This window comes from Wyeomyia smithii, chromosome 3, assembly GCF_029784165.1.
Source record: "Wyeomyia smithii strain HCP4-BCI-WySm-NY-G18 chromosome 3, ASM2978416v1, whole genome shotgun sequence".
NCBI lineage: Eukaryota > Metazoa > Arthropoda > Insecta > Diptera > Culicidae > Wyeomyia > Wyeomyia smithii.
The window spans coordinates 38,141,221-38,158,831 of NC_073696.1; the positions used below are offsets into that span (position 1 = coordinate 38,141,221).

Here is a 17,611-nt window from a genome sequence, read left to right on the forward strand (position 1 = left end):
ATGATGCCCAGAGATCGAAAACCACTCCAGACGCTTGCATGAAATTCAAGATGGTGACTTTCGGTTTCCGGGAAATCTCCAAAATTGACTAAAAACCACCTCATATGAAAATTTTCGGAATCGGGATGCTGCCCAGAGACCTCGAAACGCAATCAGACAAACCGGAAGTCACTACCGCAAATTTTAACATGGCGTGTGAAATTGTTTTCCGAACTTTAGGCATCATCCTGGTTCCGGAAATACCCATATTGGGTGGTATTCGGCCATTTTTCAATTTCTTTCAAAAACCGGAAGGCGCCATTTTGAAATTAACCCTCTAGTGCCCAATACCGCCATTTGGCGGGCTTCAGTCAAACCTCTAAGAAGCTTCAATAAATACTTAAAAAGTGTTTATAATGATCCATAGTGATTTTAGTGAAACCCGTCCAGAAATTAACTTGGGCACTAGAGGGTTACAAATGGCCGCCAGGATCGTTTTTCAGGTCTCTGGACATCAATTCGATTCCGAAAGTACTCATATGAGATGGTGATCACTTGTGGCTATTTTTCACAAAACCAGATGTCACCATCCTGAATTTCAAAATGGCGTCTAGAGTTAATTTCCGGTCTTTGGGTATCATCACGTTTCCAAGAATACCCATACTGGGTAGTATTCGGTCAATTTTGGTTCTTTTCCAGAAATCGGAAGTCGCCATTTTTTAACTCAAAATGGCCCCTGGGGTTGTTTTCGTGGCCTCTGGACATCATCTCGATTCCGAAACTGCTCTTATAAGGTAGCTGTTTTCCGGAAAACGGAAGTCACTATCTTGAGTTTCAAAATGGTGTCCGATTACAAAAATATCCATTTTTGATGGTATTCGGCTGATTTTGTTTTTTCTCTAAAAACTGGAAGTCGCCATTTTGATATTCAAAATGACCACTGAGGTAGTTTTCAGATCTCTGGTTATCATCCCGTTTCTGAAAGTACTCATATGAGGAATCAATCGTCATTGTACCAATAATATTGTAAAATATTCATAACATTTATCAGCTTTGGAACATAACCCCGAAGTGCTTTCTCGGAGGGATTGGTAATTAAAAAAATATTTAAATTCGAGGATGGTTTTCGCGCGCGTTGTTCGCATAGGATCGTGGGCCGAGAAAGATACTCATCGTTTGTTTTCGTAATGAGCGAGATTCAACGCGCAACATTGTCCGACTCTTCACTTTCCACGGTGACATAATAACACAAACCTTCTTTTCCACTGCAGTTGGGAAGATGCAGAGATAATTAGATATATAGTTATATACAAATTTTTAAATGCTTGGGTGCTTCGGATGGTAAATGGTTCAGGCTAGCATTATTCGTATGGATTCGCGGGGTTGATAGAAAAAATATTCATCTTTCGTCTTCGTGATGAGTTGACTTCATGCGCAACATTGTTAAATTCCGTCACTTATCACGGTGACACAACCCTTCCTTTCCATCGCAGTCGTGGAGATGCGAGGTAAACTCGGTCTCCGACAAAAACGACCGTTACACCTCTTGTTTTTCAATCTCTTTTCCAACCCTAACGACCGTAAAGACGTAACCGGCGCCTTTTTTTCCTCTGTGTGGACTCATCACTGCGACCAATGATATTTTTTTATCTATTGCGAGTCGGGGCCGTTATCGATCTCTATAAAGCGAAAATTACTGAATTGATGTACATTGGAGATGCTAAAATAATCCCAATTTACCATATACGTGGTTCTTTGTGCAACTTCACTAGCTCAAATCCATAACTAAAGGGAGCGAAAAAATCTGAAAAATTGAGCTTACCTCAGGGAAAGGCCGAAAGCAGCAATCAAAAATTCTTCCCAAATCAACGTTAAAAAAAGGTTTAAATTCAAAGAAAATGATTTCGTACTTAACTAAAATGATTCCTTAGATGGATGAGATTTAAAAAAAACCGATTCCAAATTCAGTTCATAACTTAGTTGAACGAAAACAACACCAAAACAAAGTTCATGAAAAATCGTATCTACGTGGACATAATCGCTATATAAGGGATAACTTTTCGGACAGTAAAAAACTCTTCACATCTTTTTCAATTCATTTTATTTGGTAATAATAGCATAACATAACTTCACAACATTTCATCACATCACCCTTTTTTATTTGTGAGCAAAACATAAACAAAAACCTCTGACTATTGTGCAGTTGATAAATCCATCAGTTCATCCGGAAAACTGCTGCGCTCGAACCTTGCGGACTATTTGAGTAGGAAATGGGATGGAATTTAGCATACCTTAGGTTAACATAGAATGCGAATCGAACACACTTCGGAAGCGTCTGAACAGCAGGTTGCGCGATCGTTGAGCGTTCTGTGAAACCGCGATTGAAGAGTTCATAATTTTGTTAATGTAAATTGAATTTGTATATTGACGCGAAAAGCTCACTCACTTACTTTGGGTTTAAGCTTGTTAAACTTCTCTATGTTTTAAGTAATTTCATCGCGTGCACTAGTTTTGCTTGGTTTTTAAGTACGATTTTCTACTAGAGCCACACATCTCACACAATTGGCAAAACCAGTATCGTTTGGGTTCTTGTTAATTTCGTGGCACTTCCTGATGCGTTACTCGTAAGCATAATTTATGTTTTAAACTAAATTAATAGCGGGCACACAATGAGGGTTGAACAACGTATTTTTTCACAATGCATGGCAATTATGTTAAAGGCACTCTGTGTTTAAGGTAATGATCATATCACAAAATATCTCGTTTTGGCGGTGTAACTTGTGGTTGTGGTTTTAGTCCTGAAAAAGAGTGTTCAACGTAGTATTTAGTGTAAATCACTAACACATTAGTAAGTAACAAGCAAAACGGTTTTCAATTCACAAATGGAAGATCTAACATACTTCTCGTTTCAGTGCCTGTCGAGATTCGTAGTCCGCTCTGGCTAGAGCTACTCGTACCCACAGGGGAGTGTCCGGAATGGCTTTGTAGATAAACCATGTCAACCCGAGCAGAACGTGTTCGATGACTAGGAAGGAAACGGCGTATGTTTCCGCACTTAAATTGGTTGCCATTTCCCTGCAAATTTATACCAAAATTAGATCATCTAACATCTGCAACAAGCTTGAGCGAATTCGGAACCTCATTTGGGGTGACAGATACAGAATACCGCAGTTGGTCATGATGGAAATAACCGCCAGTGTTTCGAACGCCAGCTGCCAGGCACCGATGTTTTTCGTTCGCCTGGCGAACGGCCGTTTGAAAAACGAACACAGCTTATATGCATCCAGTCGGATTTCGATTACGTTATTGAGGATGGCCCAGAAGGAAGTCATGGGTGCGACAGACGAAAACAAAACCATGTAACCGAATTGGATGTACAGCTCCAGGTAGTCGTCGTAGGTGTTGTACTCGTCGAGAATGCTTTCCTTCTTGTTTCGCAATATTCGATAATCGTCCGGTTCTAGTGATTGGATTCCCATTTGATCGTACTCTTCGAATTCTTTCTGCAGCTGGTCGTACCGTGACTGGACGAAGGTATTCACTGCGATTAGGCCTACCTTCTTTTTGAGGTACGGAAACAAGTTTTCCAGCACGTTTTGCACAAACTGCAGAACGATCAATTGCATCATCAGCTGTGTTTTAAGCATTTTCATATCCTGAAGGTAAAGGAAAAATAAATTATTATCCAACAATAACATGAATTGACTCAATTGCCTACCTGCAGCACAAAGGCGATATAAAACAGGCAGAGGAAATTATTGACAAACTCTAGCACAATCAGCTTGTTGACGCGATGTCGCTCGTACTGACTTTGGGTGCGATGATTTTCCTTGTCCGTTAGGTACGTTGCCAGCTTATCGTACGCAACCGTCGAGAGGGCGATGTAGATCGCATTCACGATCGACGGCACGTACATTATGTACGAATCCAGACCGAACGATTCGGCCAGGTAACTTTCCACGTAAAATTGGAAAATCGTTACGAATGCTGCTATGGATATGCACAGCAAAATAATGGGTGCCGTAACGAAGTACATCTGCACGTAGGTTTTCCACTTGGGATAGTGGAGTGTCAGTTTGCCGGTAATGAAATCACGGCCCAACTTCCCATAGTAACCAACTCGGGGTTCGTCCAGATTAGTCATTGTGATCGTTCCCCAGCGATAAGCATGCGACGAACTTTTCCGTTTCCACAGCTCTAGGAAAACCTTCATCCAGACGACGTAAAAGATACAGAAAAAGGGAACCGTTTCCGTTTCCTCCGACAGAGCCATCTGCAGGAGCCCTAGAGCGGTTGGCACAATCAGTGCGTAGGTGTAGAAACCCAAAAAGGAAAAGTACATTCCGACACTTTCCCCGAAGTAATTACGGATCTCGTCGATCGGCTGTGGTTGCGTCGGTTTAATCCATACATGACGTAGCTTGCGTAGCTTTGATTTGTCGTGCAACGAGTGAAGACTGGTTATGATTTCCGCATGCTGCGCCGCTTGAATAATCGACTGCCCATGGTGCAGCTGGACTCTGGTACCCGGGATGTGGTGTTCCTGTTCGGAGGCTCGAATATTTTCCAGTGCATACTTGATAATAATTTGCCGATCGGCGGATGTTAGAATGTCCTCCATGGCCATATTTTCATCGTAGAAAAAGTCATCCAGACAGGCGACATTGAAGTTTCTGATGATTCCATTTTTGGTTTGCTTCATGAAACCAATATCGTCAGCGAGTTCTAGAAATTTCATTTGAGTTGCCGATATGTGCAAGATTAGGTTACGCGTTTCTCTGGAAAACCATCAATAAAATTCAAGTGCTCTTCAATAACATCCAGGTACACTCACTTTGTCAATGGTTCCTTGCGGACGAGCAGTTCGGCACCGCCATCGATCCGTTTGCCACGTATCTTCTCCAAGATCCAACAAATCGTTTCGGAGTCGGTGTTTTCACTGAATTCCATCACCATGAAGGATTCCACGAACCTTTTCTCGTCCTCGCTGGTGCTGCTACTCATATCTGGGGCGCGTTTCTCGTGCGCCGCGAAGCCAGCCCGCTTCCGGGGGCCATCGTCGCTGAAAGCAACCGCTTTGCTAGTCCGCTTCAAACTCGAGTGTAGTTCGTGCAGTTTTTCTTTCTCCTCATTCTGGTCCATGTTCTCCAGTGCGTGGATTTGTGAGTTACGCTGCCTTATCGACGGAATCGTTTCCTTGTGGCTTTTGAGGCTGAACTCATCCTCTTCGTCATTGAAGATCGTGTTGGGAATCAGTTTAGCTAGCGAATAAAGTGAAATTGTTAATAATTTTGTTTTACATGACATCAAGAATCAATCTGAGTGTTCAAAGTGCATCAAATCAATACAACTCTTTGCTATTTCGGTTTGGGTGCGAAGGTAAGGGGACCATTCTTTCACAAGATACCTACTGAGTTCACGTGAACGTGTCAACAAGGGCCATGCCTGAAAAGTATCGGAACTAAGGAGACGCTTACGACGGATACGATCGGGGTGTTTGTGGAACTCGCCAGAAGATACAGGGTGCTCCGTGGTTGAAGCTCTCGTAGAAGCGATGGAGTTTCCTAGTAGATCTTTGAACAATTCTGAGAAGAATTGGATTGAGAAAAACGTTCAACGTTGGTACGGTTATGGTCAGCTCTGACTGCATAAATAGTTCCACAGTTTTTTATTGACCATCAAAAACAGTATGCTATGCATTTATATTTTTAATTGGATTCTGTTTTTGCTTCACTGATTTTCAATATTGAGAATAGGAAATGTTTTCATTTAATTCTGCTATTTCCGTTTTTTATGGGGATTTCATCACGTATCAAAAAGCAAATTCATTGCAGTTTAGTTTCCTCTAGGAGCGCCTAATTTTGAATTTAAATATGGTTTTCGCAAAAGATATACTCGAAAAACTCAGTAGAATTATTATTCTTGTCAACACAGATTCTGCCCTAGAGTTTAAACTGAAAAATATGAAAGATTATAGTTTTTAAACAATACCTGTAAATTTTGTTTCCCCTTGCCGCCTCGGAAGTGCGTCAAGAAGTCACAGAGTAATTGCTCACCGGGTTTGCCGCTTTACCGTTTACTTGCGGAAAAAGTCTCTGAAGACTTGACGCACTTCTAAGACAAATACGGGAACCAAAATGTATTGGAACGGTGAAAAAGCTAGAATCTTAAATTTCTTTCAAGTTTAAGCTCTAGGGCAAACCTGTGTTGAAATACAGTCGACCAAAGTCAATCGAAAATTTGTCTTCCTTTTTTACGCTTACTGAAATAAAAGAATTATACTCCAAAATCTAAAGCGGACATTACACGAAGCAAATATTTGCCCAAAATGACGGTCAATATTTGTTCGCCCGTGTAATATCAAAGTATTTGCCTAAATTATTTGCTGAAAACTATTTGCCATCGTATTTGCTAAACAAAAAATTCGGCATATATTTGGTTCGTCTAATGTCGTTTTTTGCTAGTGAGGTCACAACCGAGCGAATGTTTGCTTGTATTTTTTCTTTGTTCATACTCAAATTTGGGATGAGCAAACTGCAGTAAATGGATTTCAATGTGTCACTTCAAATTGACAAAATGACCACGTGGTCTTTTTTCCTGACTTATGATTTATTGTTGCCACCAAGTCAAGAATGGAGCTTTTGCATTTTAGAAATATAGAATGTACTGAAAGTTTAATAATAAAAATGTGAAAATCTAGTGAATTTTCGGCACCTGAAAGATGAAAAGACCACTTGGGTAAAGTCGCAGGGGGGGGGGGGGTGTGTTGACCACGAAAGACCACCTGGGGGTACGGGGGTTATACAAAGTGATGAAAACATGACCACGTGGTTTAGGAACGGCCCCCTGCTGATTCTCGCCATTTCCCATGGCAAACTAAAAACACTTCCTGTTATTTGCGATGGGCACTTGTCACTCGGAACAAAATATATGATATTGCAACGGTGGCCTTTATGAACCAAAACAAAGAAATTATAATTTCTAGTGGCAAGTGAAATTTTGTTGGGCAATGGAAACTAGATTTGTTATATTTTCTACAAGGTTTATTTTCTGGAAATAATTTGCATCGTACAGGAAATATATTTGCAAAAAAAATGAGCGAAGAGACTTTGATGCCATTCGAGCAAACAGAGTATTGAACGAATATTTTTTATAGTGTAATAGCATAACAAATATATTTATCCGAAGAAAAATTTTGCGCAAATAAATTACATTACATTACATTATTACATTACATTAATCTTTTTTGGCGTTTTCTGGCCTTTAGAAGGCGTTTTTGGCGATTCTGAGCTCGATTTGGGATCATTTTCTTTTTTGGCGTTTTCTGGCCTTTAGAAGGTGTTATAGGCGATTCTGAGCATAATTCGGGATCATTTTCCTTTTTTTGCGTTTTCTGGCCTTTAGAAGGCGTTTTTTTGCGATTCTGAGCTCAATTTGGAATCGTTTTCTTTTTAGGCCTTTTCTGGTCTTTAGAAGGCCTATTTTCTGCGATTCTGAGCTCAATTTGGGATCATTTTCTTTTATGAACTTTTCCGGTCTTTAGAAAATATTTTTGGCGATTCTGAGCTCAATTTGGGATCATTTTCTTTTTAGGCCTTTTCTGGCCTTTAGAAGGCGTTTTTTGCGATTTTGAGCTCAATTTGGGATCATTTTCTTTTTTGACCTTTTCTGGCCTTTAGAAGGTGTTTTTTGCGATTCTGAGCTCAATTTGGGCTTATTTTATCTTTTGACCTTTAGAAGGCGTTTTTGGCGATTCTGAGCTCAATTTGGAATCGTTTTCTTTTTAGGCCTTTTCTGGTCTTTAGAAGGCCTATTTTCTGCGATTCTGAGCTCAATTCGGGATCATTTTCTTTTATGAACTTTTCCGGCTTTAGAAAATATTTTTGGCGATTCTGAGCTCAATTTGGGATCATTTTCTTTTTAGGCCTTTTCTGGCCTTTAGAAGGCGTTTTTTGCGATTTTGAGCTCAATTTGGGATCATTTTCTTTTTTGACCTTTTCTGGCCTTTAGAAGGTGTTTTTTGCGATTCTGAGCTCAATTTGGGATCATTTTCTTTTTTGACCTTTTCTGGCCTTTAGAAGGCGTTTTTGGGGATTCTGAGCTCAATTTGGGATCATTTTCTTTTTAGGCCTTTTCTGGCCTTTAGAAGGCCTATTTTTCTGCGATTCTGAGCTCAATTTGGGATCATTTTCTTTTTTGACCTTTTCTGGCCTTTAGAAGGCGTTTTTGGCGATTATGAGCTCAATTTGGAATCATTTTCTTTTTAGGCCTTTTCTGGTCATTGGAAGGTTTTTTTTCTGCGACTCTGAGCTCAATTTGGGATCATTTTCTTTTTAGGCCTTTAGAAAGCGTTTTCTGCGATTCTGAGCTCAATTTGGGATCATTTTCTTTTTTGACCTTTTCTGGCCTTTAGAAGGCGTTTTTGGCGATTCTGAGCTCAATTTGGAATCATTTTCTTTTTAGGCCTTTTCTGGTCTTTAGAAGGCCTATTTTCTGCGATTCTGAGCTCAATTTGGGATCATTTTCTTTTATGAACTTTTCCGGTCTTTAGAAAATATTTTTGGCGATTCTGAGCTCAATTTGGCATCATTTTCTTTTTGGCGTTTTCTGGCCTTCAGAAGGCGTTTCTGGCGATTCTGAGCTCAATTTGGGATCATTTTCTTTTTAGGCCTTCAGAAAGCGTTCTCTGCGATTCTGAGCTCAATTTGGGATCATTTTCTTTTTTGGCGTTTTCTGGACTTTAGAAGGCGTTTTTGGCGATTCTGAGCTCAATTTGGAATCAATTCCTTATTTGGCCTTGAGAAGGCGTTTTCGGCGATTCTGAGCTCAATTTGGGATCATTTTATTTTTTGACCTTTCCTGGCCTTTAGCAGGTGTTTTTTGCGATTCTGAGCTCAATTTGGGATCATTTTCTTTTTTGACCTTTTCTGGCCTTTAGCAGGTGTTTTTTGCGATTCTGAGCTCAATTTGGGATCATTTTCTTTTTTGACCTTTTCTGGCCTTTAGAAGGCGTTTTTGGGGATTCTGAGCTCAATTTGGGATCATTTTCTTTTAAGGCCTTTTCTGGCCTTTAGAAGGCGTTTTTTGCGATTCTGAGCTCAATTTGGGATCATTTTCTTTTTTGACCTTTTCTGGCCTTTAGGAGGCGTTTTTGGCGATTCTGAGCTCAATTTGGAATCATTTTCTTTTTAGGCCTTTTCTGGTCTTTAAAAGGCCTTTTTTCTGCGATTCTGAGCTCAATTTGGGATCATGTTCTTGTATGAACTTTTCCGGCCTTTAGAAAATATTTTTGGCGATTCTGAGCTCAATTTGGGATCATTTTCTTTTTAGGCCTTTAGAAAGCGTTTTCTGCGATTCTGAGCTCAATTTGGGATCATTTTCTTTTTTGACCTTTTCTGGCCTTTAGGAGGCGTTTTTGGCGATTATGAGCTCAATTTGGAATCATTTTCTTTTTAGGCCTTTTCTGGTCTTTAGAAGGCCTATTTTCTGCGATTCTGAGCTCAATTTTGGATCATTTTCTTTTATGAACTTTTCCGGTCTTTAGAAAATATTTTTGGCGATTCTGAGCTCAATTTGGGATCATATTCTTTTTTGGCGTTTTCTGGCCTTCAGAAGGCGTTTTTGGCGATTCTGAGCTCAATTTGGGATCATTTTCTTTTTGGGCCTTTAGAAAGCGTTTTCTGCGATTCTGAGCTCAATTTGGGATCATTTTCTTTTTTGGCCTTTTTCTGGCCTTTAGAAGGCGTTTTCGGCGATTCTGAGCTCAATTCGGGATAGCAATATTCTAGCGAAAAACTTTCTTCTACAAAGTTGTTGTATATAAAGAAGTGTTTATTTAAAAAATTAGGGTGACCCAAATTTTCAATAAACACAGATATCTAACCTTTTTATCTTTATAGATAGAAAAAGGTTGTTCTACAATGTTGTAGCCCCGTTAATTGGAATCAACTTTTTGAAAATAATATGTATAGAATAAAGTCGTTTTTTATGGTCACCCTATTTCGAAACTGGTCACTCGAAGTGCTTCAATTGTGCCCAAATTGCAGGGATTGATCTCCGTCGAAAATAATCCAACCCATATTTTTTGTTGGGTCGTTAGTGTGACCAGGTCCGAAATAGGGTGACCATAAAACACGGCTTTATTCGATACAGTTGATCGATATCAGATTTTTTGTAACAAATTAAACGGAATTACATATTCAGTTCATATACTTTTAGTTGTGTAAGAATGTATAATTTTGTGCGTGCTCGTCATTTGCGGGAAGTGTTACTTTTATTATTTTATTCAAAGACAACGGCGGTTGAAGCGCATTGAGAGTTAAAAAAAAGCATACGGAAATGCTTCTGCAATTGAAACAACGAACCGAGATTGGATTCGTGTGAAAGAAGGTCAACAGCTATCAAAGACGCTGAATTGGAGGAGTTGCTCGTAAGAAACCATGCCAGACGCAGGAACAGCTTACTCCGGTATTAGAAGTTACTCGTTAAACCATTTCCAAGCGAATGTAAGCTTTGAGGAAAAGGAGGAACTTGGGTTCCTTATGATTCGAAGTCACATGCCGTTGAGTGTTGTTTTATCGCCAGTGAATATCTGCTCCAGCGGTAGAATAGGAAGGGTTTTGTTTATCGCAAAAATTAAATCTGTAGAAAAAGTTCCAAACAAATAAACGAATATTACATTGTCGATGAAGTTGGGTTTTTCTCCACCAATCCGATTGTGACGGTTTATTTCACACAGTTTCTAGATTAAGAGTATAGTCACTGGAAGATAGCTTCAAACCGGGACGGGAGGTATTGGTACTTATTACGTGAGTCACTCACGGTGATATCGGAGTGAAGTAAATAAAAGCCCTATTACGAGACTCACCCAAGTGAGAAAAACGTCGCAGAGTGACATTTGCCGCGAAATCCGGGCTATTATGAGTGTCATATCACTGAAATGAAAACGGAATAAGCGGCGTTTCACGTGGAATTATTTTACGACCATTTTGAACGGTGAAATGATTCCAGGAATATGGGATAAGTCTAGAAAATTGACTGATTTGTGATCTTATGATAAATATTGCATTTATTTTCAGTAACTAAACGAATCAGAATTCGATCCGTGCTTCAGAGCGGTCAAATTTTCAACTTTTTGATCGATGAAAAAATGCAAATGAAATTGTCGACACCGAAAAAAATTTTTTTTGTATGCCAAATGTGTTAGAAAAGCAGAAAACGTCAAGGGGCCGTTCCTTAACCACGTGGTCATCAAGAGGGGGACGGGGGGGGGGGTTGTCAAAAGACCACGCACGGTCAATTAGCATTCGACCGAGATTCTCACCGGTTTGGGACCCAATCTTCACTAAGGTTTCTCGTATACCAGTTAACACCTCTTCGAGGTTAAAATCGGGACGTTCCTGCTAGAGGTGATAGGTCACGGCCGAGTCTTGATTTACACTACATATTTTGAATGAATTATTGGTAGCTATTTTCTAAGCAGAATTTCATTCGAATATAAAATATTCAGGACATTGAGAGGATTTTTACAGCGTTTTGAAGCTAGCACAGCTATAGAAAGAATCTGTTTTTAGACAAATACTCGTAAGAAAAAAAACTGAACGAATAGTTACATAGCACTATTATTGTAAGAACAACTTCAATCTGTGGTAATGATATTTCAACGAAACACCAATTTCTCTGTGTTATTATATCCTACCTTTGATATCGTCCATTGAGAGTGTCTTTTGTTCAGTCTTGTCCTCTGGCTAGCGCGAAAAGTATCCTCGTTGTTTGCCGATTTGCATTCAGATTCATACGCGTCTAACAGCAGTTACACCGCAAGCATGCCGGACCGTCGTTGTGGCCTTCACCTTTAAATCGCTGTTTTGAATTCTTAGCTGATATTAAGGCAGGGATACGGGCACCGTTTTCGAGTCCCTTATTGATTCCTTATTAACGACCGTTTTACCTTAAGCCGAGACAGCCGTTATACAAAGGTGAGAAGGCGGAGCAATAAGTATCAATAGTCTATTAGTGAACGTTCTTTCTTTATTTACTCAGACCGTGAAATAATTGCCATCCGTTACACATTAATCATGAGGATAAAATATATCTTGAAAGACAAATTACACAAATCAGAAAAATATTTTTAATAAATAATTACAGACCAAACAATTGTTCATATTTTTTTCTGATTAGACACAATCATCCGAATGCTTGTGACGTCGAGCTCATTGCACTGTTAATCGCACTGGGAACCGCAGTTTCTACGCCACCATCAGTAAAACGATTAGCTTAATTCCAACTCTATATTCTTGAGTGTATGCAGCGAGTATCAAATTTCATTAACACCTTGCAAAACGCAGATCGTCACTCTTCCTACTGCTAATGATTTGTACACGCGTTGATTCACTGCCAAAACGCGAACGTTCATTTCCTCTTCCAGTAGGCGGCGGCGGTGTACAGTCTCTGCACAGCTGACTGCGTACAATCACAAATTATCATTCGAACGTTCTATTATTCTACCAAAGCTCACGTTGGTGGTTGGATTCTTGCAAGAATATTCACCAAAATGCTGAGACAAGAAAGAATTTTCCACTTTTTTCACGTTTTCTAGACTGGTTCACTCAAGTAAAACCTTCGATTCGAATGCGAGGAAAGATCTCAAAATATACCTATTCAGGGAAAACCTACTTCTTTCTTCGCCTTCGCTGCCGTTTCTCAGAATGCGTCAGAAAGGGACGGTTAGACTAGCTACTCAGTCGTCTACTGAGACGCTTAAGTGTTACGTACTACTATCCGGGCACGATCGACACGAAGCGATGACTGACGCGTCTTGTTGTTGGTTCATTGGCTCTGGCCGGCAGTCGCGTTCACGTGAAGAATTCAGATGAGCTGACGTTTTGGATGGAGAGAAGCTTCTCAGTGTGTTCGGCAGCGTGCTGCATTACGTACACAGACGCGAGCGATCCGGTTTGTTTTGAGTTTACCATGCGTATCGCATACCGGCTTGAACATGACTCGAGGTTGGTGTGAGTTGTGCTACTTTGCATCACGTCACGATTTGTCCATGCGGAAAGGAGGAGGTACAATTATTACTAAACTATCATCTGATTCTTTTACAAAAAAATATTTTGTCTCTTTCAATAGGAATTTTGTGTTTTGCTTTGATAGTGACTTTTTTCTCTTTGATTGAAGCTTACTCAGTTTATTAAAGCATGATTGCAGTACTTATTGTCCAGTACTGATTATCCTCTGTTTTAACGCAATTAGCAATCACTCACGAGATAAAGAGTAACGCGTTGAGAGACAATTCAAAATAGGGGAAAAAGTCCTGCAGTGTTCTGTTCACCCTAGAATAATCACTTTATAGTTATTTTCTGAGAAAATGTAAAATATGGTTAGAAGAATTGCGAAGCATGACAAATATTCAACAGTTCCCTGATTTCAAATGTTCAATAATAATCTAAAAACAGATTGCAGTTCTGGAAAACATAAATATTTTTCCTCGATGTGTTGCATGGGAGAAGGAATTTAAACCTTCGCAATGAAGAGCATAAAGAAATTACAAAATTTTAAAATAGACAGGAAGTTTGGGTGATAGTAAGCGCAATAAACTGCATCTTTTAGAATCCCTCCCGGCTAGAATGACACGAAAAATATATTTTTGTTTAAACGAAACTTTGCACACTCGTTCTTAAGCAAGTTTTCTATGAAGCCAGAGATTAAATTCACACTTTTTAGGAATAGTTAAAATGAAAATATTCAAAATAAATTAACTTTTCTTTTCTCAAAAATTAAATTAAATTTTTATTTAGAACTCGCTTCTAAAGGCCAAAAAGCCAAAATAGCAAACGATCTCAACATGAGCTTAGTTGAGCTTGAGCTTGAACGACCGCATATTTCGTAGTTGCTCCTCCGTGATCGATCTGAGCTAAATGGCTACTTGGGATTAGTTTGCCATCTTCAGTGTACAACACTTCAGTAGCTACCGCTCTGTGCAGATCGATAACGGCGCCAGCCACGTCCATACGATCATTAGGGTTAGAAAGGATATTGTAAGGAAGGAAGTGTAACAGCCGTTGTTGTCGGAGACCGAGTTTACCTCTGCATCTCCACAACTGTGACGGAAAGGAAAGGTTGTATCACCGCGGTAAGTGACGAAATCGAACTATGTTGCGCGCGAAGTTAGCTCATTACGAAGACGAACGAAGTATCTTTAATGTCAGTCAGCGCGAAAAGCTCGTAGCTTCGCGCGTCAACCATCCACCAGCCGATGAATCCAAATGTTTGAATATTTGTTTATGTCCAATCCCGAATACTCTCGAGAAAGCAAACGCACTCCGCAAGACGCGATTTTTTGAAAGGTATTTTCGCTTGGCCATCGCCGTTCGAATTGAACGAAATATCAGATGTGTGCGTTGACGTACGAGTCGCGTATAATCCTGATATTATTGCGAATAATTACGATGTTTTGTCGCGATTAATTAATTACGATATTCATCGAACGGAAGGAACCTACTCTGAATCATTACGTGCTGGAATAGAACCAACGGTTAGGCAGTTTTCGAATAAATGATTTGGTACACTTCTTGGGCACTAGAGGGTTAGGGAACATTCATAAATGACGTAGCATTCGAAGGGGGAGGAGGGGGTTTGCAATTTTGTGATGAATTGAGACGAGGGGGTGGGGAGGGGGTCAAGCCAAGCTACGTAGCAAATATGAAACTAAAAGAAGTGTTTTTTTCTAATTGTTCTATTTTATCACTGTTTTGTCTGTTTAGGGTTGCTTTTTATTATTTTCTTGTTCATTCATGTGTTTTTGATAATAAAAACAGGAAAAAAATATCATAAAAGAGAGGGGGGGGGGGGGGGTTGCTATAAAGCTACGTAATTATCTAGAGGAGGTCTTGATGTTGTGACGAAATGCTACGATGGGGGAGGGGGGAGTCAAAAAAAACCTAAAAAAAGCTACGTTATATATGAATGTTCCCTTAAAGTTGCTGGAAAATCATTCTCAAGGCCAGATAAGGCCGAAATAGAAAATGATCCCAAAATGAGTTGAGGACCATCGAAACACCCTTCTCAAGGTCAGAAAATGCCCAAATAGAAAATGATTCCAAATCAGACACAAAATCACCGAAAAGTGCTTTCACAGGTCAGAAAAGACCAAATAAGAAAGTAATCTCAAAGTGAGCTCAGGACCATCGAAAAATTCTTCTGAAGGCCAGAGAAGGTCAAATTTGGACCAGAAGTTCAAAAGCATCGTAGAGTGCTTCTGCAAGCCAGAAAAGGCCTAACAAGAAAATGAATCACCGAAAAACTCTTCTCAAGACCAGAAAAGACCAAAAGAGAAAATCATCCCAAATTAGGCTCAGAATCGCCAAAAAATGCTTCTAAAGGCCAGAAATTACCAAAAAGAAAATGATCCCAAATTAAGCTCAGAATCATCAAGAAGTGAGTGCCTCAAAAGGCCAGAAAAGGTTTAACAAGAAAATGATCCCAAAATGGGCTTAGAATCACTGGAAAGTGCTTCTCAAGGTCAAAAAAAGGTCTAAAAAGAAAATGATCCCAAATTCAGTTCATAAACACCAAAAAGTGCTTTGAAAGGCCAGAAAAGGCCCAAAAAGAAAATGATCCCAAATTAAGCTTAGAATCATTGAAAAGTGCCTCTAAGACCAGAAAAGGCCTAAAAGAAAGAAGATCCCAAATTAAGCTCAAAATCACCGAAAAAAAGGCCAATAAAGACCAAAATAGAAAATGATCTCAAATTATGCTCAGAATAACTAAAAAGTTCTAAAGGCTAGAAAAGGCCTAAAACAAAAATAATACAAAATTAAGCTCAGAATCCCCGAAAAGTGCTTCTAAAGACTAGAAAAGGCTCAAAATGAAAATGATCCCAAATTAAGCTCAGAATCACCGAAAAGTGTCTCTAAAGGCCAGAAAAGGCCTAAAAAGAAAATGATCCTAAATAAGGCTGCGAATCGCCGAAGAATACTTCTAAAGGCCGGGAAAGGCCTTAAAAATTGTCCTAGATTGAGCTCAGAACCACTGAAAGGGCTTCCAAAGGTCAGAAAAGGCCAAAATAGAAAATGATCCAAAATAAAGCTCACGATAACTGAAAAGTGCTTCTAATGGCCAGAAAAGGCCTTACAAGAAAATGATCCCAAATTAAGCTTAGAATCACTGAAAAGTGCATCTAAAGGCCAGAAAGGCCTTAAACGAAAATGATCCCAAATTCTGCTCAGAATGACCGAAAAGTGCTTCTAAAGGCCAGAGAAGGCCTAACAAGAAAAAAATGATCCCAAAATTAAGCTCAGAATCACTGATAAGTGCTTCTAAAGGCTAGAAAAGGCCCAAAAAGAGAATGATCCCAAATTGAGCTCACAATCTCCGAAAAGGGCTTCTAAAGGTCAAAATAGAAAATAATCCCAAATTAAGCTTACAATCACTAAAAAGTGCTGCTAAAGGCAAGAAAAGGCCTAAAAAGAAAATGATCCCAAATTGAGCTCAGAATCACCGAAAAATGCTTTTATAGGCCTAAACAGAAAACTATCCCAAATTAAATTAAGAGGTGCTTATTACGGGAGTCACTTCACGGTGAAATCAGAGTGAAGTGAACAAAACCCTATTACGGGACTCACGTAAGTGAGAAAAACGTCGCAAAGTGACATCTGCCGTGGAATCTTGGTTATTATGAGAGTCATATCAGTGAAGTGAGAACGGAAAAGCGACGTTTCGCGTGGAATTATTTCACGACCATTTTGAACGGTGAAATGATTCCACGAAGCTGCCATAAGTCTTAAAGTTGATTGATTTGTGATCTAATGGTAAATATTGGATTTATTCTACAGTAACAAAGCGAATCAGAGTTTGATCCGTGCCTTAAAGCGGTCAATTTTCCATTTTTTTGTCCGATGACAAAAATGCAAACTAGTTCAGGAAATTTTCGATACCAAAAAAAACATTTTTTTTAAGCCGAATGTTTTAGAAATGCAGAACACGTCAAGATCTGGTGTTATCTAAGAAAACGGAAAAACGACATTCTGGGACTTAGAGATTTTTGAGCTGGGAAACAATATCATTTCACTTGTCCTATTCTCAATTTCACTTCACTGTCAATCTCACTCCACGGAGGTGATTTTTGTCACCTCATTTGAGGTGGAATCGGGAATAGGTCTAAAAAAGTGAAGTGAGCGTGAGAGTGAAATATATTTCACCGTGAAGTAACTCCCGTAATAAGCACCAAAATCTAATTTTCGTTTTGATTTCTTTCTTGTACTTTTATTATCGACGTGTTTTTGTTACGAAATTGCTCGCTGGTGTGATTCCCCTATTTAAGCCTGAAGCTAACGCTAACGCTGTCGAACTGTAGCTTTCGTTTAACGCCAACAGTGCCATCTATATAAAGCGCGCGAAAAGGAATTTGAAACTTGAAATCGAAAGCTTTGACTTTTTGATTGATTCATTCAAGTGCTGTGATATCAAATGAACTAATTATTGTTTCACTTTAAATCTGATGTTTTGATATTATTTCTCTTTTTGTTTTTTCATTATAAGGAAAAGGTTTCCATAGTGATTTGAATGTTCTCAGGTTGCTTTTGAATTTTGACTAACCAGAATATATTAGAACTAGACTGACCAGACGTAC

At 39.3% G+C, this 17,611-nt stretch overlaps 1 protein-coding gene across 6 annotated transcripts; it reads right to left on the bottom strand.

Annotated features, from left to right (window-relative positions):
• Positions 1-2,082: 2,082 nt before the first annotated feature.
• Positions 2,083-12,794, bottom strand: LOC129732847 (anoctamin-10). Of its 6 annotated transcripts, none has more exons than XR_008729363.1 (7): positions 11,678-12,794; positions 4,814-5,240; positions 3,698-4,757; positions 3,118-3,635; positions 2,880-3,054; positions 2,430-2,777; positions 2,083-2,346 (listed from the first exon to the last, which is right to left on the bottom strand). XR_008729363.1 is itself a non-coding variant. In XM_055694192.1 (7 exons), the coding sequence occupies exons 2-7, from the start codon at positions 11,691-11,693 to the stop codon at positions 2,272-2,274; spliced, it is 2,271 nt and encodes a 756-aa protein (XP_055550167.1). In that variant the 5' UTR covers positions 11,694-12,073; positions 12,655-12,792; the 3' UTR covers positions 2,083-2,271. The 6 variants fall into 6 exon arrangements, 4 of the variants coding, with proteins under 4 accessions (XP_055550167.1, XP_055550169.1, XP_055550168.1 ...); XR_008729364.1 differs by having other exon boundaries at positions 2,426-2,777; XM_055694192.1 differs by lacking the exon at positions 2,430-2,777 and having other exon boundaries at positions 11,678-12,073; positions 12,655-12,792.
• Between the last annotated feature and the right edge of the window lie 4,817 nt (positions 12,795-17,611).

Excerpts from the sequence above, each read along its gene's own strand:
- LOC129732847 (XM_055694192.1), bottom strand. Across the intron at positions 4,758-4,813 it reads CGCAAGGAACCATTGACAAA|AGAAACGCGTAACCTAATCT; the intron begins GTGAGTGTACCT and ends ATGGTTTTCCAG. Across the intron at positions 3,636-3,697 it reads ATATCGCCTTTGTGCTGCAG|GATATGAAAATGCTTAAAAC; the intron begins GTAGGCAATTGA and ends CTTTACCTTCAG.